We start from the raw sequence: 24422 nt of genomic DNA, 5'->3' as shown, positions 1-24422 counted from the left end.
TTTGTATATTTCTTAGGATTAGGTATAAAAATCAAAGAATCCTAATTAAGTTATTTATCTTTATTTAATGGCTGATTTTGAGATGTAATCATATTTATTCATCTCATGAACTCAAGGCTTTAAATAATTTTTTTACTCTATTTTTCCTGACCTTTTTCTTCTCAAAAATTAAGAAGTTGATTAGGAGACTAAGGGCCTCAACAGGATTTATTTTAAACACAAAAGGGTCTGTGCTTGTGTTATTTCTTGTCACAAAGCCAGTAATCTCCGGCAGTAGAAACCTCTGTAGAACTTTAGCATTCATGAGAATTGGAAACTCATGGTACTCTAACAATGGGTTTGAAGTTCTTAAAGCAAACAGACTAATAAAGTAGGATCCTAACAGTAGTTTTCTGATGTGGCAATATTTTCATCAAACCAAAATACTGATCCTGTATTTGTTTTCACTTTAGGAGGGAAAAAGCATTCAACATCTCCCATGTTTTAGACATTTCATATGTATTAAAGATACGTTTAATTAAAAGAAATTAATTTCTTTAAGAAATTAATTATCAGAAATTATCAGAAACTGAGGTATCTTAATCTACTTTGTTTTGTTAATGAGGAAATTGCATATTAATGAGAGCAAATAACTTGCTCAGGCTCACACAATTTATAAGAGCTTGGTTTGGGATCCAGATTACCAGCAACAGATCTTTATTTTTGACCAGGGGCTTTTAATTTGGGTTTCTTGGTCCCTACGTACCATATGTGTTTATGGTTTTTAGAAGAACTATGGACCCTTTATCTCAGTGAGGTTCAGAATCAATAAGTTTTATTATGCTGCCTCCTGATTTGGGTTCCGAACCTGACAATGCTGTCTATTCTTGTTTTATATTACCTTTCCACATTCTTCTCGAAATACCAGCAGCACTCTAGTTACATCAGTAAAGCAGTGATGTTAGTCGTTATTTTTTAGTGGATAATATTTGCCAGATTCTGTGCTAAGTGCTATATATGCATTATTTCATTATCTTAGCAGCAGTGTTGCCGAACTATATCCCTTATTTAAGATTATTCTTCTTTCTTAAATCCTATCCCCATTTCTTACTGTCCCAACTGGTCTCCCTGCTCCAATTTCTCATTCCTTTGTTCTACCTACACAATTCTCATAGATATTTTTTTTTTTCTAATTTCCCTTCAGATTCTCTGCAAACACCGTAGGTGGCTTTCTCCCACTGATAGGAAGGTTTCAGGTTTGTAGCATCTCACACAGGGACTGTGGTAGCTTGCTAGTTTACTCTTTAAACCACTTCTGTATTCATTCCTTTCCCCCAAACCCTTCACTGTAAATGCTCAAGCCACCTAGACTTTTTTAAAATCGTTTTTCATTAGACTCTTTATTCTCTTGAAACTGCCTTTTTTCATGGAATTCCATGTCTATAATATTCTCTCTACCCCTCCCTGCTTCCTCTGCCTGATCTTCAAGAAATACTGAAGACATAACAGTAAAAAAATCTCCCTTCTTCCCATGTCCCCTCATTCCTTGGTATCCTTCCAAAGGTATTCTATGCATCATCAAGTTCCAGTGTACATAAATGAGTAGAGGCAAATTAGCATGTTGGTTAGAGTATGAGCTCTGGAGTCAGGCTGCCTGAGTTGGGGTTGTGGCTTCTCTTCCCGATGTGTGGCTTGGGCAAATTACTAGTTCCTACCTCATAAGCTTTTTGTGAGGACCTCTTACATCACTGTGTAGCATGTGGTAATCTCAGTAGTGTAAAGTATTATTATTGTTGTATTGTTGTTATATAACAAAGCATAATGCATTGAAAAGAGAATATTTAAAATCAGGAGACATTGACCTTAAATACAGTCTTCTGGTTTCTTTGCACCGAAGTCATTTAAGCCAAGTTAAACCTTGTATGGTTTCCTCCTCTTTATAATGGAGATAATGATACACAGTTTTGATTTTGGTGAGCTGAAATATATAAAGAAAAGAGCTTTGTAAATGATAAGATGTCATGTAAAGTTTCGTTGCTGTTGGTCACATCATTTTACTTTGCCTTCCAGGAAATATCATTGCATTTCAGCTGGTTATAAGTGAAGTAGTCTTTAAAGAATAATGATCTCAGAAATATGATGAGAGTTATGCAGTTTTGCTTTAGAAATTATTCTAATTCATACTTTTTCATCAGCTATGGCTTGCTTTCGGGTTCGTCTTCAATTTTAAAATTATGATTATATAGTTTATATGTCAGTGCCATTAAGGGACAAATGTTAGAGTAAAATAAATACTTCTATTTATGGAAATGTATCAAGATTCTACAATTGATATACTTAGCTATATAGTTAGCATAAATTAGTAAACCTAATTTAGTAAATCCTTAAAGAAAAAAATTTTTTAGTCAGCTTAGAAAGTATTCATCACTGCCTATAAAATTTTCTTCTTCATGGTTTACAAATGTCTTATTTGCCTGTGATGGTAACAGTGCCTAAAGAATATTCATTTTACTAAGTAGATAGTAATACATGTGAAAAGCAGGCTCCTTTGATGTACTTTTTGATGATTTACTATGTTACCAAAACAGGATAGGCATTCATTCTCTTTGACAGCTGAAGAGCACATGTCATACCCAGAGACACAGAGTACAGGATATTTTTGGCTGTTGTGATATTCTTCCTTCTGTTAATTAGAGGCATACCCAGTATTCAACATTTAGGAGGAAAAATTTAGTCAGAAGTTAGTGGTGGTAAAGCAGGATTCTAACCGAGCACTGTGGATCCTATGTTCAGGCTTTTAAACATTTCACTATACTGCTTATGAGAAAGAGAATGAGACTATAAAAAAATTACCAATAGCTTTGGCTCCTCCCAACCCCCAAAAGGAACTTCTAGAAAGAAAAAATGTAAATAAAAGTTTTTAACTCAATGAATTGGTATAACAACAGATTAGACTAGAGAATTAGTGAACTGAAGCATGATCTGAAAAATAAATTAACCAAAATAAAGAGGCAGGGGTGGAAAACAGGTAAGAGAAGAAAAGACATCTGGAAAACAGTGGCAGAAATGGCTTGTTTTTCTTGATTCCTTTCTCCTTCTAAGTAATGGCTCTATTAGTCGGATGATTTGTAGTCCAGCTACAGCTTCCATTTCTCTGCCTTTCTGATTGTGAGGTTTCAGCAATTTGGAGTTAAGTGGAAGTTATGTGCTCATAACCTTATCGGTTATTCCTACAAGAAGAAAGGAATACGCCCTTTCCTTCCTCTTTCTTCCTTCCCATGGACTGGAATATGGACATGGTAGTGAACTATTTTTAGCTTTGTGAAAGAGGACAATACTCTAAGGATGACAGAGCAGAAAGATGTAAGTGCTTAGCTCTGTGAGACTGCTAACATGCCCAACCAGCCCTGGAATATCCTTTTCTACTGTCATGTGAGAGGGAAAAGAATGAATTTGTTTAAGCCACTGTAGGGTCTTTTATTTATTACAGCAGCTAGGTCTTCTAACTAATACAAGAAGAGCATGAGAAGATCCAACAGTTATGTAAGCAGAATCCAAATGTGAAGAAAAGTCAAGTACAAATAATACTTGAAGAGGTTATGATTGAGAATTTATAAACTGCAAAAAGACACAAATTCAAGAAGTTAAATCCTAAGCAGGATAGGTAAAAATCTAAACCTAAACACTTCATGGTCTAATTTGAACACAGACTTTAAAAATAGATGCGGAAGACAGATTACTTCAAAAGATCTGCAATTAGGCTGATTTATTGAAAGGAAAAATGGAAACCAAAAGATAAGAGAATAATAACTACAGTGTGTGAAGAGTAACTAACTATTGAAACTAAAATATCTTTCAAGGGTGTAAGTAACATGAAATTTTCAGGTAAGTAAAAACAGATTTTACCACCAATAGAACATCACTAAGACAAATTCGAAAAGGTTACATGTTAGATAGAAGGAAAGTGGTTCTCAATGGAGTGTCTGAGATAAAAATCAGAAATAAGACTGAAATTAAAGAGCCAAGTATCCAATCTAAATTAAGAAAAGAAAAGAATAAAGAAAGGAAGGAAAAATAGACATAAAAGCAGAAATCAAATATAAAGCAAGCCTACAATGAAAGATCAGCAAAGCCAAAATTGGTAAGAGAAAAAGACTAATAAAATTAACAAACCATAAGATTGATAGGGAGGACATAAATATACATTAAGAATGAAAAAGGAGATATCACTACAGATGCTACAGAGATTATTATACAAGAGAGGAAAGAATGCTCAGCTAGGACAATTTTGTTTAGGGAATAATAACTTCAAGTGATAGATTATTGTATGTGTTGTAATAATTATATTAAGCCTCTCAAGACCACCTGTCAAACTTGCCAAAAATTTACTCCTGAATAAATAAGAGGGTTGGTTTAAATATTTTAATCCTTCACTTGAATTTTTAGAGAATTTCATGTGCAATGAATGGGATAATTTTCTCAGTCGTACTTTACTAAATTTTGGCAAACATTTGGGGATAACTGATGGGTCGGTTTTTAAAACAATAGAATTTGTGTTCCTTTTAATACATGAAGAAGTGGGAAATATTTAGTTAAGGAAATGTAAGAACTTAAAAAATTGTAGAAACCTTATGCTTTTAAAAGTGTTTTTTAAAAAGTGTTGCTATTAAGGTTTTGATGTGCCAAAAATTAATGGCTCAATACTGAGAATGATTTATATTTTAATGTTTTATTTCTCTTTTTTTTTAAATACTGTCATCAGCTCTGTAGTATATATTAATACTGTTAAACTGAGGTAAGCAGTGTGCTTAGAGAAGATGTTATTTACCCAGGCAAGTTCCTTATTTTTATGGAGGAGCAGTAGCAAATAATAGTAGTGGTAGTACTTTGTGGATAGCACTTGGAAGCACACTGTTCTAAACTAATAAATAAGAAGGTCCTAGGTTGACAGACATCAGCAGACTTAGGGAGCAACTAGTACAGATTATAGCAAACTCCCAGAGGATTTTTTTATGGGGGGATGGGGAGAGAAGGGAATGAAATTGATCGATTATCTGGCAAGTTTGGGTGAAAATTACATTGATAAATAATTCTAGAAAAAGCACAAGTCATACCAAAAAAAAAAATCTTAATATACTACTTTGCTGTGTGTTAAGAGATCTAAAATTCTCATCTACCATAACAGCAATATCTAAAACTAAAAACTAAAAGATAGTATAGTAAGTAGTATTATATCTTACTTAGAAATATGGAGGGAAACACTCAAATAGAAGTTGCTGTTGCAGGTTAAGATGATATAGTGATTGTTCTTTTTTGTTATAAGCCTTTTAGTACGAGACAGTAAGAAATAAAACTTTTGCAGAGGAGACTAGAATGATTACAGAATTTGAAACTCATTTAAAAAGGAAATAGAACTGCCTAATGAAAAAGAGGATAATGGGGGGGGTTCCTGTCTTTAAATATTTGAAGGAGTATAAACTGAAAGAATAATTCTCTTTATATTCTATTTAGCATCAAAGAGCAGAGACCCAATAAGAGGTCACTACCAAGAAACAAGAGTGTAAAGAATGTTCTGACAATTAGGTTACCCAGAAATGGAATGGACTGTTCTGTTACGGTAGAGTTCAGATGGCCGGATGACCATATCTAGAGATATTTTTAGAGTGAATTGCCACAAAAGAAACGCTGTAGTTCAGGCATTCTGTTGTTGAATATTGACTTCATGATTGAAGACAAGAAAAGACAAAACCAGCTCTTCCCATAAGGCGTTCAAAGATTTGCTACATTTAAGTTTAAGTGTATTTTCTAAGTCTTATATTTGTCATAATAGACTTCATAACCTTATTGGTTTTAGCATTTGTGGTTTGCAGAATTAGGATTTAGGAGGATTTCTTTTTATTGTATAGGGACTAATGTTTTATTCCTATTATCGTTTGTTTATATTTCTTTCCTGTTGTTTAATTTTCGTTTTCTAACTCTGGTTTAATTGACCAGGTTTTCTTTGCCCATTTTTCCTCTGGTGATTTTAAGTTATATATAATCTAATTGTTGACATTATGTTTTTCACATGTATAGATTTATATTTTTTTCAATGTGTAGAAAAAGATTCAATATCTTTATTCTTTTTCCAAGCAAGAGAAAACTTTAATGTGCCTTTATTTTCCTTCCTGACTCCTCCCAAACCAAAATGTTGAGATAACCATGGAGATTTATTTCCAGATTTTTATACATATTTTAAAATGATAATCAGATATCTAACTATAATTTTTACTGACTTATTTGCTTGCCATGATTTCTTATTCTTACACCTTTCTATTTCTTACGTCATTTCCTTTTTTTTTTTGTTGGGAGTACCAATTCCTGTAATTTTTGACATGTATTTTTGTTACCATTTAATTCAAATTGTTTACTTTCCATCTTGATTTCTTCTTTGACCCATGTATTTAGAATTGTGTTGCTTAACTTATAAACATTTTGAGATTATGTAGTTAAATTTTTCTATTGATTTCTAGTTTAATTGCATTATGGTTAGAATATACACTGATTTCAGTCCTTTGAAATTTGTTGAAACCTAGTTTATGGCCCAGCACAGTCTGTTCTACTGAATGACTCATGTGCACTTGAAAAGAAATGTCTAATTTGCAGTTGTTGGATGTGGTGTTCTATATATGTCCGTTGGGTTAAGTTGATTCATTATTTGGTCAAATCTATATATCCTTTCTGATTTTATCTTCCTTCTCTATCAGTAACTGAGTTAATCAATCATGAATGTGTATTTGCTAGTCTTCCCTTTAGTTCTGTCAACTTTTGCTTTATATATTTTGCCTTGTACTTTAATTTTCATTTTCTTCCTATTAAATACTTGTAATTACTGATGTATTTGCATTGTCTGGCATCTTTCCATTTATTTTCAGTTTGTTCTGTGTTCCTTTATGTTTCCTTTCTTCTTTCTGTTTTTTAGTTATCAAACCATTCCAACATGTAGTAGTTTAAAACAATAACTATGTTTTATCATTTACAGTTTCTTAAATATGAATGAGGGATTGGCCCACCTGGCCTCTGAGGGTGGATCTAGCTTAAGGTCTCTCAGTGTGTTGCAGTCCGAAGGTGGCTATCTGGGATCATCTTCAAGGTTTCCTTGTTCCTGGGTCTGGGAGGAATGCAACAGCAATATTCCTCAGGCAAGTCTGTCTCTATGGTCTCTCCAAAGTGGCCCCTTCAGGGCAGCCTGACAGCTCTGGGCCCAACCCAAAGGCATGGCTCCCAAAAGAGAGGCCCGGAGGAAGCTCTGGCCACCCACTTCTAGTTTCAGAAGTCAGATGACATCACTTCTGGAAAGTTCCTTTTATTATATATTTGGTTCTTCTTTTCTCTTCTGGACTCCTATCAGATAACTGGTAGAACTTTGGGATTTACCCTTCTTACCTCTTTGTTTCATGCATTCCATCTCTGTACTGTCCTTTTTGGGTGGGTTCACTGTACTGGTTCACTAACTTGCTTGTCAGCTGTATCCAATTTTCTCTACAGCCCATCTACTGAACTTTTTATTTGGTAGTCATATTTTTATTTCTTAAGTCTTCAGTGTATCTTTTACATAAGACTTGATAATTTCTCAAGTTTTCTTTAAAGATAGTACATTTACTTTTATAGTCTTTCATAGACCCTCTTAACTCTGTTTTCTTTGGTTTTTGTTTTTCTGTTTATTGAATTTATTCCCTCTCTTAGTTTTCCTCAAATAAGTGATTAATTTTGAGAGTCCCCCTTGGCCTCCTCTCTTTACAGGAGCCTGTCTCCTTTCATTGTGAGAAGGGGTAGGAAGTGCTTATTGGGCTAAGTGTAGTGTACCTGGTCATAGAGTGAAGACTGATTTATAAACTTCAGTATGTGTGATCACTTTATGTACATCCTCCCCCACAACTTACTAATCTTAAGACAAGTGGAGAAAAAGGATTAAGGAGAGCCTCTCAATGAAATAATAGTGTGATTTCATGTTAGAAAAAACATTGACTTTCCATTATGATATACTATGAAGGACACAGTTCTTTTAGAAAGTTGAATCTTACCAAGATTTCCATATTTACTTAACAACCACCCCCACCCTACTCCCAGCATGTTCTGGTTAGCTGTTAGTTTTAAAATATTCATGGCTTCTGTAAATATTTAAATATAACCAATAATATAACTGCTTGTTAAGAAACTACCTGTAGTGTTCCTTAATGTGGAAACAATTTTCTCCAAAATTTCTTGTCAACTCAATTTCCTTTAGTGAATTCTGTTTTGTAGGTTCAGTTGTGCAGGAGAAACTATGTCATCTTATAATTAATTAGTTTACATATTGAAAAACAGAAACAACAAAATTGGGATCAGTTTGTGTCACAAAAACAAGTTCTGTTATTTTGTGAAATTTAGTAGTAGTTTTCCTAAAGGAAGAATGAAAAAATTGTTATAACTTGGACCATAATGATAGGGACTCAAGACTGACTTAAAATTTAAACATAGTGTAATGTTTATCCTAGTCCTCCTTATTTGTCAGGGAATCTTAACCGGAGTGAGAAATTGGAAGTGCAGGGCACAAGAGATTTCCATAAAAAGGCATGGGATTTGCTTGGAAGAACATAGTGGTTTTCTAACTTGGCAGTTAAGAGTTAGAACTAACCCCTTTAAAAATAAAATATTAATCCTTATTCCTTATTGGGTATTTGTGTATGTGTGTGTTTTCATATCTAAGCTCTATTATTCTTGAGTTTACATGTGTGTGTATGTATACACATTCATAACCCATGGTATTTTTTAAGTGTAAAGAAAAGAATTTTCTATACATGCAGTATATGTGAAAAATGGTTTTGGAACTTGATTATCTTACCACTTTAGTTCAGGAACAGGAGCCAAATACTTTTCTTGTTGTAGAATAACCAAAGTAATTTGGCTATGCCTGAGTGTTTTCCCCCAAATGCTTTCACCCTCAGAGGCAGTTTGGGGAGTATACATGGGCCTGCTATATGAGGCTTTCCCCTCAAAAGATACACATTTTTGGATTAGAGAGATGATGAAGTCATATCTTGCTAAAATAACAGCAATCCCCAGATTAAAAATCATTAGGGCCCAGGAAAGGGGGTTACAGTCATGAGGATCTGTCTGGATAAAATACATGCTCTTGTGTTTAACAGTTTGTTTTCTGTTTTGGTTTTTTTTTCGCATAGAAATGATAGGACCACTTAATAAAGGTAGAGGCATAGGATGATTAATATCTAGCACAGACTTCTACCATCTCACTTTTTCTCAGGTTTCCTGTCCATCTACAGAGTAAAATACACTTGTTTCTCGGGGTTCAGTTCTTAGCTTTATTCTGTTTTCAGTGGATTAATTCTCCTTGGTTGATCTCATCTGCTATGGTTTCAGTCACTACCATCTCTTATAACAACTCTGAAGTCTTATACCTCTAGCCCATTGGTTTCTACCAAGCTTCCAGACTTGTCTTTTCGAGAATTTCATATAATTGGAATCATGTAGTATTCACTGCTGTCATCAGTTATCTTTCCAGAATATACATTTAACTATATTACTTTTTAAAAAATCACTGCTTTTCTCCCCATTGCCTACTAAATAAAATCTAAATTCACAGTATATTGTAGTTATTTATTGATTTCTCTATTGGCTCTGTGAGAATGGGAAACATACTTTTCATTTTTGTGTCCTGGTCTTTAGTATTGAATTGGTACTTGGGAGATATTGTGTAAATGTTTGGCTCAGAACAACAATCATATTTGTCATCATGTCTGTTGCATAGTCTACTAATTTATCTTTACTACATTTCTCAGTCAGTTTGGGTTGCTATAATAAATTACCATAGATGGGGTGACTTAAACAACAAATTTATTTCTCACAATTCTGGAGTCTAGAAAGTCCTGGGTCAGGGCATTGGCAGATGAGGTGTCTGGTGAGGACCTGCCTCCTAGGCTGTAGGTGGTTGTCTTGTAAGCTCACGTGGCAGAGATCAGAGAGAAACAAGCTCATGGGACCCTTAAAAGAGCACTAATCCCATTTATGAGGGCTCACCATTGTGACCTCATCTAATTCTAATTACCTTACAAATGTCCCACTTCTTAATACCATCACATCGTAGTAAGGGTTTCAACATAAGATTTTGTGGAGGACACATTCAGTTCATAACACTATATATTAACTGGTGTTTTTCCCATTAATTTTTCTTAAATCGTTTATTGAGCTACAATTTACATGTAATAAAATGTACCTATTTTAAATGTACAGTTCAGTAAGTTTTCATAAATGTACACATGCATATAACCACCACCACTGCAATCAAGGTACAGATCATTTCCATCACCCAAAAAGTGCCTTTTGTAGTCCATCACTCGTGGGCAGCCCCACCCTGCCCTGTGACTGGACCCAAGCAGCTTTCTGGCACTATAACTCACTTTTGTCTTTTTGAGAATTTCATGTAAGTGGAATCATGTGCTGTACACTGCTGTGTATGGCTTATTTTGCTGAGCATATTTTTGAGATTCATTCATGTTACATCCATCAGTGGTTCATTCTTTTTTGTTACGAATGGTATTCCAGTAACTGGATTTACCACAGTTTATTTATCCATTCACTTCTTAGTGGATACTTGGGTTGTTTCTAGATTTGGGCTGTTATGAACAAAGATAAGAGTTGAAGTTCTTTTTTTCCCAGCTTGACTTGTTGAAAAGACTCTCTTTTACACTTAAAATTACTTTTGTTCTTTGTATTATTGATCCTTTCCTGTAACAGATTAACCCAAATCTTAACTGGCTTAAAACAATAATATTCATTACTGTTTCTTAGTTTCTGTGAATCAGAGATTTGGGAGTGGCTTGGCTGGGAGATTTTGGCTCATTGGTCTCATGAGGCTGCAGTCCTCTGAATTAAGGCTTGACTAAAATGGTAAGATAATCCTTTGAAGGTAGCTCACTCACCTGGTTGGCAAGTTGGTGCTAGCTATTGATAGGAGGCCTCAGTTCCTCTTCAGATAGGCCTCTCTGAAGGGCTGGTTAAGTGTCCTCATGGCATGGTGAGTGGCTTCCCTTAGAGGGAATTATTCCAGAGACCATGGTACAAGCTGCAATGCCTTTTTAAGAGCTAATCACAAAATCACATATTGACACTTCTGCCATATTTGGTTGGTCACATGACTGATCTTGATTCATTGTGGGAGGAAACTATACCAGGATATGAATACTGAGGGAACAACACAAGTTATGAATATCAGGCGGCCAGGATCACTAGGGGCCATGTTGGACGATAGGTATCACAGTCCCTCTGTCGAAAATGAACTAGACATTTATGCATGGTTTTACTTTCAGACATAATTTGGTTCCACTGATCTTATATTTGTCCTTATGCCAATACAATACTGTTTTTATTACTGTAGCTTTATAGTATGAGTTGAAATCAGGTAGTGTAAGACTTTTTCTTTTTCAAAACTGTATTAGCATTGCTAATTTTGCATTTTGATATAGGTGTTAAAGTCATCTTGTCAATTTCTACAAAAAAGAAACCTGATTGGGATTGCACTGAATCTGTAGATCAACTTGGAGAGAATTGACATCTTAACAATAATATGGGCATATCTTAATTGTAGTATGGCATAGCTCTCTCAATTTCTCTCAGCTGTGTTTTGTACTTTTAGTATACAAGTCTTGCACATATTTTGTTAAATTCATCTCTTAAGTGTTTTATTTCTTATTGGATGCTATTGTAAATGGCATTTTAAAAATATCATTTTTCAGTTGTTCTTTACCAGTACAGTTGACCCTTGAACAACATGGGGGTTAAACAGTCAAATCCGTGTATAATTTCTGACTCTCCAAAACTTAACTACTAGTAGCTTCCTGTTGACCAGGAACTTTACCAATGACATTAACAGTTGATTAATACGTATTTTTTTATTTTTTATGTACTATTTACTGTATTCTTACAATAAAGCTAGAGAAAAGAGATTTCTAAAGAATGTTCCAAAAGAATGTTCAAACTGGCACAAATCCCCACAGAATTTTCCAATACATTTGTTGAAAAAAATCTGTATAATTGGACCTATGTTGTTCAAGGGTCAACTATCTAGAAATAAATAAAATTGCTGTATTTTTCTTAATCAACCTTTTATCCTGAAGCCTTGTTAAATTCACTGTTTAATCTGCTTTTTTATTTATTCTTTAGGGTTTTCAACATGCAGGAGGATGTTATCTGTGAATAAAGACAGTTTACTTCTTCCTTTTACATAGGCTAGAGCCAGTTATACCTGGATTAGTACAATGTTGAATAAAAGTCATAAGAGTGGACACATTGGTAGAAGAAAAAGAAAAACCATATGATACCAAGAGATGCAGAACATGTATTTAAAAAATCCAGCATCCATTTCCAAGAACCCATATAAACGAAAGCTCTTAGAAAAAAGGGTATAAAGAAGACCTGAAACCAGAAAGTTTGAGAACAGTCTCAAACTATCTGCTTAGAATACTAACTGCTTAGAATAGGTAAGGATTTATAATTAGGGTTCCCAACAGTTCTATAGAAAAAAAATTACACATCTTTGTTTTTCACTTAACTCTAAATGAAATTTAATGTTTCTATTCTGAAGGCAGGCAATAAACCACACAGTAATATTAGCAGCTACTGTGACTTTGTCATCAATAAATGTTACTTGTAACTTTTCTTGTATCGTTAGTTAAAGTTTGTTTTTTGAAGACAAAATATTTGTTAGGTCTTGCTTTTTTTTATCTTGCCTTCGAATTGGAATAAATGATTTACACTTAATGTAATGATGTGGTTGCCTTTTAATTCTGCTACCCTATTTGTTTTGTATTTTTCCCATCTTTTCTTTGCTCTGTTTGTTTGCATTTTTTCCTGCTTTATATTTTGGATGAAGTGAAATTTTTTTTAGTGTGTCATTGTATCTCAGCTATTGGCTTATTAGCTCTGCCTCTTATTTTTTTCCAGTAGTTGCTCTAGGATTTACAATATGCATCTTTAACATTGATAATTTACCTTTACATAATATTATACTACTCCAGATATAATGTAAGAACCTTGAACAATATATTTCCATCTCCCTGTTTTTACTTGTGGTATTACTGTAATATATTTTATTTATACATATGTGGTACATTGCTGTTCTTTTTGCTTTAAGTGGGCAAAAGAAATCTTGTAGATTTACTGTCACCATTTCTGGTATTTGTATTCCTTTAGTAATCTTTATTCCTTTATGTAGAGTCAGGTTTCCATCTATTATCATTTTCTTTTACCTGAGGAAACTTCTTTTGCTGTTTTTTTTTTCATCTTAAGTGAACTTCCTCCTTCCCACCCCCGCTTTTCTATCTACTACTTCTTTTTTTAATCTGAAAAAACTTTATTTCACTTTCATTTTGAAAGGATACATTCATTGTCTTTACTATTCTAAGCTGACCATTTTTTTTTTCTTTAAGCATTTTAGAGATGTTTTGTTTTCTTCTGTCTAGCATAGCTTCTTGAGAATCTGTATATATTTTAGTTCTTTTATATCTATAAACTTTTTCCTTTAGCTTCTTGTAAGATTTCTTTTTGACATTTTTTCGGGAATTTGATTATTGTGCTTTGTACTTTTCCTTGTATTCATACTGAGGAGAGGGCTTATTGAGTTTCTTAGATCTGTGGAGTTATAATTTATTTATCAAATTAGGAAAACATTTTGTTATTTATTCAAACACTCCACCCCTGAATTCCAGTTACACATATATTAGTCTTCTTGATAGCTTGATATTATCCTGTGATTCCCTAATTTCTTTTCTTTTTTCCTCTTCTCCTTTCACCCTCCCCCTGTCCTGTCTCCCCTCCTCCTTTACCCTCTTTATCTCCTTTTTTTCTACCAGCATCTCAGTTCCTCTGAAATTTCCTTCTGCAGTATTTAGTATACTATTGATCCTACCCAGTGATATTTCCATTTCAGATATTGTTTTTGAGCACCAGAAGTTCATTTCTGTGGGTTTTTTTTTTTATGTCTGCTATTTCTTTACCTCATTATATTTTCCTTTGAGTCCTTGGACATATTTATAGTAGCAGTTTAGGGTCCTATTGTCTAATTCCATTATCTCATTTCTGGAACTTTTTCAGTTGACTCATTTCACCCTGGTTTTAGGTCTGTTTTCTTCACATGTCTGTTATTTTTTTATTGGGTGTTGTGGACATCTTCAATTTTATATTGTTGAATGATGGGTCTTTTTTTTTTTTTTTTTTTAAAGGATTTGGACTTTATTCTGACAGGCAGTTAAATTACTTTTTGAATTGACTCCATCCTTGTAAGGTTTGTTTTTAAGCTCTGTTAGGAAGTAAATAGAGTATTTTTCACTGTAGGGCTTCTTTACCTCTGCTATTAAAGTATGAATTTTCTGGGGTTTCAAGTGAATTACCTTGTTTTTCAACAAGGAAGACTTCTCTGCTCAGAATCCCAATATTTCTCAGCTCTCTGGGAATTGTTCAGTTTGTAGATCCCAATTCTTTGCCTTACCTCTTGGAATTTCATCTTGCATGCCCAGCATAGTGTTTGACCACAGACTCAAGCAGACCCCTGTGTAGATTTCTGGAATTTTCTGTGCATAACTCCCTCTTCTCTGATACATTTATAGTCTCTACTTGAGTTCTTTACTGCACCACAATCTGAAAAGTGCCTTCTGGCAGAAAGCCAAGACAGTTGTAGGTCTCACTTCATTTACTTCCATCTCTCAGAAATCATAGTCTTATACTGCATATTGCCCAGTGTCTGAAAACAGTTGTTTCATTTATTTTACCTGGTATTTTAGCTGTTTACTGTGAGATGGATAGTCCATTCCTGCATATTCCACCATGGCCATTGGAAATTCTTTCCTGTCTTTTTACCTTTTAGGATAAACATGGAGATAAGAAATTAAGTTTATACTCCTTTTTTTCCCTCTCTCTAGCAATTTGGGCTTTATGGAGTATATTACTAATATCTACTTTTAGATTTTTAACAGTTTCACTCATAGTCTCCCATTCAATTCCCAATAATTTTTGAGGCACTATTTTACATGGTTCAACTATAATACAATAATGAACAAAATCCTGTAGAATTATGATATTTTAAGCAAGTGAAATAACATGTACATTATATTAAAGCTCACGAGTGAACTTTACAAAAATGTACATAAATTCTTTAAATAATAGCTTCATAAAGAATTGCATTCATGATTACAGTTATAAAACAACTACTTAATCATATTATTTTCTAACCACTCTTAGAAGTAACATGAATAGGTTAATAATTGATACTTAGTCAAAGAACATCTTTAATGAGTTAAAATGTCTAGCATAGTCCTATAAACTTATGTTAAAATCTGCATGGTTTTGCTGTGTAGCCTCTGTCTTCACTTTGATAGTCTTAAGGAAAAAAGCAAACAAAAAAACAAAATCTCATTATTTCATGTATCAGTTGTACATTATTAGACTATTCTTAGTACATTTATTAATCTTTGATTTTTTTTTTTTACCTTCTTTAGATTGTCAGTATTTAAACAGACCACATCATGCGTGAGTACAAGCTAGTGGTCCTTGGTTCAGGAGGCGTGGGGAAGTCTGCACTGGTAAGTTAGCCACCTAACTATAATTAATTAGTATAAAACAGGAAGAAAATTGATATTTGCTTGCTTTCTAGTCACTAAATAGAAAAAGTGGCGGTATTTTTTTATATGCCTAGTATCTGGCCCACAGGGGACAGAGATTCATTCAGTAACTACAGGTGGTGTAGTTTATAATGGTGGCTCATTCATTCTTTCATTTACCAATTATTTATTGGCTACTTAATATATGTCAAGCACTAGTGTTTGTGATTCAGAGAGGAATAAGATTGTTCTCATTTTTAAGGAACTTACATTCCAGTGAAGAGAACTGATTAATATGCATACTAGTGGAGTAATTTCTACTCTGTTCCCATCTCAAACAAAGTAGAATGAAGGTTATATTCTTTATACATGCTGTATTTAGTAAATACTTTTTGAGCTTCTACAATGTCAGACTCTAGGGTTATAACTGGACAAAAAGTCAGAGTTCCTCATAGAGCTTACATTTTAGAGTAGAAAATATAATAAATAACAGAGGACTACTTAGTTATAATTGTGGGAGAGATACTTGTATTATAATTTGTGAAGAAAAGGACAGATTATTAAAACAAAACCTAGGACATGTGAACCTAAATTAGCATTTGAACAGCTGAGAGAGAAAGGTCACAGTTGTTGGGGCAGGACTGAACAGGTAGAAGAATACAGGGAAATAAGACGAGAGATAGGACCCAGATCATGACTTGAACACCATCTAAGAACTTGGAACTTATACCTAATGGCAGTGAGAAGCCACTGAAGGTAGGGGTTTTTTTTGGAGGGGAGGGTGGTACAATTGGTTGTATGTCTTCAGTGGAGCAGTTTGCTATGTATAATTTGGGAGAGAGGTAGAGTAGATGTGGAGTGCAAGTTGGAGGTTAATGCAGTACACCATATTATTGTTTGTAGAAACTTAATTTAAGGCCATGACAGTGAAGAGAAAAGTAGATGTTTTGAGAATTAAATAGGGGACAGAACTGACAAAACTTCATGCTGGATTGTTGTGAGGACTAGGAGAAAAGGAGCTGTCAAAGTTGAGTCCCAGATTTCTAGTGGAGCTAGTAAGTAGAAGGGAAACATTGGAGAATAAGCAGGTTCAATCAAGAGTTGAAGTCAAGAATCATGCCAAATTTGGTATGTTTTTGAGATGCATTCAAGTATATACATAAAATAAATAATTGGATTCTCCAGGTAATAGCATAAAAGAGAGACCTGTGATATGATTTGGGGCAGGGCACCATAAATAAATATATCAATGGTATTTAATTTCATGAGAATTACATTATTGTTAGTGTAAATAGTATCTCTAGCGAATGTTTGAGATTATCTGTCATTTTAAATGCATGTAACTTTTCAATTCAGCAAGTCCCTTTTTGGAAGTGCATTCCACATACAAGTTCACATGTACAGAATAACATAGCCAAGGGTATATCCATTGCAACATTCTTTGCAGTGGCAAGAGTTTGGAAACAATGTAAATGCCTATCAGTAAACACTACTTAAATAAGTTTTTAGTACTTCTTTTGAGCAGAATAGTATATAAACATTAAAAAGAACACAGTAGCTCTGTGCATACTGATAGTAATGATATCCAAGATGTATTATTTAGAGGGGAAAAGAGGTACCAAACAGTGTAGACTGTATTTGTGTTTTATAAAAAAGGAAGGATGAGAGGAGATATTATAAAATGCATAGACTATCCCTACAAGATCAAATAAACTACAGATAATGTATCAGTTACTTTCTTGGGAATGGAACTGGGTAGCTGGAAACAAAATTCATAGGTAGGTTTAATTACCACTGCATACTCTTACCTCTTTTACATTTTTCCCTGTGTCCATGAATTACCTTTTCAAAAATAAAATAACTAAAAATAAAATCAACAGAAATAAATTAAGTTTTCTAGTGAGAGACTAGAAAAGAAGAGAAGAACTCAGGACTGAGCTCTGAGTACATCTTAACTTTTAAAGTTGGTAGGAATGAAGGATCCAACATAGAAGAATATATCTTGTATTTGAATATAAAAAATATATCTTTATATATTTCTGACTGCTCAGAAATAAAGTAGAGGAAGAGATGGTCTGGGAATATGGTGGTAGCTGGACTTGGTAAAAGCTGCTTCAGTGCCTTGATGGTGCCATAACCATCCTGGGGTGGAGCTGAGGAAATGGAACCACTATTGTAGACAGTTGAAGAAGTTTGAGTATGAGAGGGAACAGAAAAAGAGGCAGAAGCTGGAGGGATCATGGAGTTAAGGGAGGAGTGTGTTCTGTATTTATTTTAGGGAGGGAGGTAGACTATGTTTGTATGCTGGAGGCAATATTCCACTGGAGACAAAAATGATGATAGAGGAAGGAAATAATTGTTACAGATATCAAAAGTTCAGAAATAACAGAAGTAAAAACAGTGACTCACCAAAGTAGTAATTAGTAAAAGTTTGTTGTGCACACAACAAAGGCAGTTTGCAAACCAGGATCAGTCTAACTAAACAGGCTCAGGAGTACATTGTTACTAAGCAGCTCATATATTGAGAAAGCAGTGACTGTTTCTTCCTCATAGTGACTGGTTACAATATTAGAATGTTCTTAAATGAATAAGGAATTGGTCTTTGGTTACCTCTTATCAGCCTTGGGAAGCAGTTTAAGTTTTGTTTATTAATTTTAGAGGCATAAACAAGAAATGACTCAGTTTAAGTTAGCCTTGCTATTAAGGTAAGTTAAACTTTGTATCACTAACCTGGTTTTGTCTGCTCATGTTTTTCAAGGCTGGTCTCCGTTTGTTTTTCATTTTAGCACATAAAAGACAGTAGGTGAGGAAGAAACAAAAGGATACAGTAGGAAAACTAAAGGAATAAAATGAAAGTCTATATGAATGAATGAGATGTGCCTGAGAACTGAAGGCATGAGATTCAGAGATGTAATGAAAGAGCCTTTAGTAAGAAAGGAGTGAGAAGTGGGATTTTCATTTTTGCAAGTCTGTTTAACAGCTGGCCTGTAGAAAACACTTGGGTTCTCATATCTACTTCTGCATCCAGTTTCTTGCTATAGCATATGTTATATACCCTTTAGAAAACTCCACTGAGAATTTCTGAGAGTGTGTGTCATTGTGTTATAATTAGGAAAATAGTTGTTTTCTGATCCTTTGCCCTCAACCATATTTTGGGAACCTCTGCTCTAGTCTAACACATATTAGGGTTTTTCATTTTCATATTTAAATTATATGTAGTACTTAAAGACGAGATCATTTAAATCCTTGATGAAAATAGTGTTTAAAGTTTTTGGTGTGATTATATTCTAAGTTTCCTTTGAAAAAGGAGCTTAGGAAGAAAAAGAAGCTTGAAGTTTCCTATATTAGAATTAATCTGTTCGGCTCAAGCTAAAATAGTGCATAAGATATTCCTCTGAGTGATTTAAGTGTAGATGAGTTCAGTCCACATTCTTTTTTTTTTGAGAGGGCATCTCTCATATTTATTGATCAAATGGTTGTTAACAACAATAAAATTCTGTATAGGGGACTCAATGCACAATCATTAATCAACCCCAAGCCTAATTCTCAACAGTCTCCAATCTTCTGAAGCATAATGAACAAGTTCTTACATGGTGAACAGTGCAAGGGCAGTCATATCAAAGAAACTTTCAGTTTTGATCACGCATCATGAACTATGAACAATCAAGTCAGATATGATATCCATTTGATTTTTATACTTGATTTATATGTGAATCCCACATTTCTCCCGAATTTTTTTTTTTTTTTACTAAAATGCTGAAGTGGTAGGTAGATGCAAGATAAAGGTAGAAAACATAATTTAGTGCTGTAAGAGGGCAAATGTAGATGATCAGGTGTGTGCATATAGACTAAGTATTAATCCAAGCTAGACAAGGGCAACAAAACATCCACAGATGCAGAAGATTTCTCTCAAAACAGGGGTGGTGAGGTTCTAAGCCTCACCTCTGTTGATCCCCAATTTCTCACCTGATGGCCCCCCTGCGGCTGTGCCTGTCTTAGGTTGTTCCTCCCTTGAGGAGTCTTACCCGTCTCTGGCTAACCAGTCATCTTCCGGGGCCATACAGGGAAATGTAAAGTTGGTAAGTGAGAGAGAAGCAATATTGTTTGAAAAGGTTAGCTTTTTACTTTTTTGCAGATTTATGCCCTGTGGCTTCTATGCCCAGCATTTGTCTTGAGGTATCTTTACCACTTGGAAGAATTATGATACTTGGTAATTTCGATATGAGGCATGAATTCTACTTAGGGGTTGTAATTATGAAGGAAGAAGAGAAGCTATAGAAGTAGCAGACGGAAGAAAACTTGGGAAGATTGATTATTTCTTTGACGTATCTTCTTGTAGTGTAACATAAGCGTGTATAGGTTTTAAATTACTAATTAAATTGCGTGCACACATTAAAATAATAGGAATACAGCTACATAACCAAAGCAGACCTACAATTACCAGCCATATCCAGTGAAACCAAGAAAACCAGTTAGGCACCCGAGGCATTTGTGAGAGCTTATCAATGATATGATGGATATTGTCTAACTGAATTTGAATAGTTTGAGAAAAATCAGACAAATTAAAACAACACATTCCTGGGAACTGTTCACATCCCATATGTTCTTTTAACAGTAGATAGTCTATAGTTGCAAGATTTTGGAGTGCTGCAACTTGCACTTCTCCTAATTCTTGGTTGAGTTCCGACTGTATAGATCCAGTCAAATTTGTTCTTTTACTGTATGCACAGGCCAGCTTAGATATCTCCGTCTTCATTCCAATGGCAAGTCCAGGAACCGGTGGGATGAATGCAGCTACAGCTGCAACAGCACCAGGATCTTTGTTGAAGCTTTTTGATAATCATCTTCTGGAATGACTCTTGCAGAGAATGTTGATGTTGGAAGTTCTTCTTCATATCGTATCTTAATTCGTTTTCTGGGTAGCCAAATTAGGCTTTGATCCTCTGTATAAACACAAACAAACCCTTTGCCCACACTTTGATATGCCCTTTATACCACTGTGAAGAACTTATTGGAGATCACCACACAGGAACTGCTTTTTTTTTTTTTTTAAGATAAAGGAATATTATCAGAAAAATGTACTTCCATAGCTGATCATCTGACACCCTTTAAATGATCAAAATTAAGGATATTTAAAGCATGCATTAATCAGTGATTTGCAGTTAGTTATATCCTATCAGGGAGTAATTAATCCCCCTTTTCTTTCTTTTTTGTTTTTTTGTTTTTTTGTTATCATTAATCTACAATTACATGAAGAACATTATGTTTACTAGGCTCTCCCCTATACCAGGTCCCCCACTACAAACCCCTTACAGTCACTGTCCATCAGCATCGCAAAATGTTGTAGAATCACTACTTGTCTTCTCTGTGTTGTACAGCCCTACCCTTTCTCCCACCCTGCCCATTATGCATGCTAATCATAATACCCCCTTTCTTCTTCCCCCCCCTTATCCCTTCCTACCCACCCATCCTCCCCAGTCCCTTTCCCTTTGGTACCTGTTAGTCCATTCTTGGGTTCTGTGATTCTGCTGCTGTTTTGTTCCTTCAGTTTTTCCTTTGTTCTTATACTCCACAGATGAGTGAAATCATTTGGTATTTCTCTTTCTCCGCTTGGCTTATTTCACTGAGCATAATACCCTCTAGCCCTATCCATGTTGTTGCAAATGGTAGGATTTGTTTTTTTCTTATAACTGAATAATATTCCATTGTGTATATGTACCACATCTTCTTTATCCATTCATCTACTGATGGACACTTAGGTTGCTTCCAATTCTTGGCTATTGTAAATAGTGCTGCGATAAACATAGGGGTGCATCTGTCTTTTTCAAACTTGAGTGCTGCATTCTTAGGGTAGATTCCTAGGAGTGGAATTCCTGGGTCAAATGGTAAGTCTATTTTGAGCATTTTGAGGAACCTCCATACTGCTTTCCACAATGGTTGAACTAATTTACATTCCCACCAGCAGTGTAGGAGGGTTCCCCTTTCTCCACAACCTCACCAACATTTGTTGTTGTTTGTCTTTTGGATGGTAGCCATACTTACTGCTGTGAGGTGATACCTCATTGTGGTTTTAATTTGCATTTCTCTGATAATTAGCGATGTGGAAAATCTTTTCATGTGTCTGTTGGCCATCTGTCTTTCTTTTTTGGAGAACTGTCTGTTCAGTTCCTCCGCCCATTTTTTAGTTGGATTATTTGTTTTTTGTTTGTTGAGGTGGGTGAGCTCTTTATATATTTTGGAGGTCAAGCCTTTATTGGATCTGTCATTTACAAATATATTCTCCCATACTGTAGGTACCTTTTTGTTCTATTGATGGTGTCCTTTGCTGTACAGAAGCTTTTCAGCTTAATATAGTCCCACTTGTTCATTTTTGCTTTTGTTTTCCTTGCCTGGGGAGATATGTTCAAGAAGAGGTCACTCATGTTTATGTCTAAGAGGTTTTTGCCTATGTTTTTTTCTAAGAGTTTTATGGTTTCATGACTTACATTCAGGTCTTTGATCCATTTTGAATTTACTTTTGTGTATGGGGTTAGACAATGGTCCATTTTCATTCTCCTACATGTAGCTGTACAGTTTTGCCAGCACCATCTGTTGAAGAGACTGTCATTTCACCATTGTATGTCCATGGCTCCTTTATCAAATATTAATTGACCATATATGTTTGGATTAATGTCTGGAGTCTCTAATATGTTCCACTGGTCTGTGGCTCTGTTCTTGTGCCAGTACCAAATTGTCTTGATTACTGTGGCTTTATAGTAGAGCTTGAAGTTGGGGAGTGAGATCCCCCCTACTTTATTCTTCTTTCTCAGTATTGCTTTGGCTATTCAGGGTCTTTGGTGTTTCCATATGAATTTTTGAACTGTTTGTTCCAGTTCGTTGAAGAATGTTGCTGGTAATTTGATAGGGATTGCATCGAATCTGTATATTGCTTTGGGCAGGATGGCCATTTTGACAATATTAATTCTCCCTAGCCACGAGCATGGGAGGAATTTCCATTTGTTAGTGTCCCCTTTAATTTCTCTTAAGAGTGACTTGTAGTTTTCAGGGTATAGGTCTTTCACGTCTTTGGTTAGGTTTATTCCTAGGCATTTTATTCTTTTTGATGCAATTGTGAATGGAGTTGTTTTCCTGATTTCTCTTTCTATTGGTTCATTGTTAGTGTATAGGAAAGCCACAGATTTCTGTGTGTTAATTTTGTATCCTGCAACTTTGCTGTATTCCGATATCAGTTCTAGTAATTTAGGAGTGGAGTCTTTAGGGTTTTTTATGTACAATAGTGACAGTTTAACTTCTTCTTTACCAATCTGGATTCCTTGTATTTCTTTGTTTTGTCTGATTGCTGTGGCTAGGACCTCCAGTACTATATTAAATAACAGTGGGGAGAGTGGGCATCCCTGTCTTGTTCCCAATCTCAGAGGAAAAGCTTTCAGCTTCTCGCTGTTCAGTATAATGTTGGCTGTGGGTTTATCATATATGGCCTTTATTATGTTGAGGTACTTGCCCTCTATACCCATTTTGCTGAGAGTTTTTATCATGAATGGATGTTGAATTTTGTGAAATGCTATTTCAGCATCTATGGAGATGATCATGTGGTTTTTGTCTTTCTTTTTTTTGATGTGGTGGATGATGTTGATGGATTTTCGAATGTTGAACCATCCTTGCATCCCTGGGATGAATCCCACTTGGTCATGGTGTATGATCCTTTTGATATATTTTTGAATTCAGTTTGCTAATATTTTATTAAGTATTTTTGCATCTACATTCATCAGGGATATTGGTCTGTAATTTTCTTTTTGGTGGGGTCTTTGCCTAGTTTTGGTATTAGGGTGATGTTGGCTTCATAGAATGAGTTTGGGAGTATTCCCTCCTCTTGTATTTTTTGGAAAACTTTAAGGAGAATGGGTATTATGTCTTCTCTGTGTGTCTGATAAAATTCCGAGGTAAATCCTTCCGGCCCGGGGGTTTTGTTCTTGGGTAGTTTTTTGATTACCGTTTCAATTTCTTTGCTCCTAATTGGTTTGTTTAACTTTTGCGTTTCTTCCTTGGTCAGTCTTGGAAGGTTGTATTTTTCTAGGAAGTTGTCCATTTCTTCTAGGTTTTCCAGCTTGTTGGCATATAGGTTTTCATAGTAGTCTTTAATAATTCTTTGTATTTCTGTGTATTCTGTCGTTATTTTTCCATTCTCATTTCTGATTCTGTTGATTTGTGTTGATTCTCTTATTCTCTTAATAAGTTTGGCTAGAGGCTTATCTATTTTGTTTATTTTCTCAAAGAACTAGCTCTTGGTTTAATTGATTTTTTTCTATTATTTTATTCTTCTCAATTTTGTTTATTTCTTCTCTGATCTTTATTATGTCCCTCCTTCTGCTGACTTTAGGCCTCATTTGTTCTTCTTTTTCCAGTTTCGATAAACTGTTTATTTCTTCTCTCATCTTTATTATGTCCCTCCTTCTGCTGACTTTAGGCCTCATTTGTTCTTCTTTTTCCAGTTTCTATTTTAAAGCTGTCCAAGAAATACTTCACACCCATCTTCTGTACTTCTTTTCATTTGCTGAATGATAAAATACCTAGTTTCTAGTCTGTGCTTATAGAAGTCTTACAGATAAAGGTAGATAAATCTGAAAAAGATGATTAGGCAGAGTTCCAATGAAAATGTTAGACAATTCATTTGGGATTGTTCTTCCTTCTTCAAGTGTGCCTGTATCGCTATATACTTTCCTTTAAGACTGCTTTTGCTGTGTCCCACAGAAGTTGGGGCTTTGTGTTGTTGTTGTCATTTGTTTCCATATATTCCTTGATCTCTATTTTAATTTG

General features: G+C 34.7%; 1 protein-coding gene across 4 annotated transcripts in view; it reads left to right on the top strand.

The window, feature by feature from the left end:
* Window positions 1-24422, top strand: part of RAP1A (RAP1A, member of RAS oncogene family) — an 82451-nt gene that overhangs the window by 39096 nt on the left and 18933 nt on the right. For all 4 annotated transcript variants that reach the window (XM_036928885.2, XM_036928884.2, XM_057500543.1 and 1 more), the window contains one exon: window positions 15507-15590. In XM_036928885.2, coding sequence (XP_036784780.1) covers window positions 15534-15590 — 57 coding nt within the window. In that variant the 5' untranslated portion in view covers window positions 15507-15533. The remainder of the gene's footprint in view (window positions 1-15506; window positions 15591-24422) is intronic.

Source organism: Manis pentadactyla, chromosome 4 (assembly GCF_030020395.1).
Source record: "Manis pentadactyla isolate mManPen7 chromosome 4, mManPen7.hap1, whole genome shotgun sequence".
NCBI classification, from domain to species: domain Eukaryota; kingdom Metazoa; phylum Chordata; class Mammalia; order Pholidota; family Manidae; genus Manis; species Manis pentadactyla.
The sequence above is the reverse complement of the archived record's forward strand: the minus strand, read 5'-3'. Positions and strand labels throughout refer to the sequence as shown.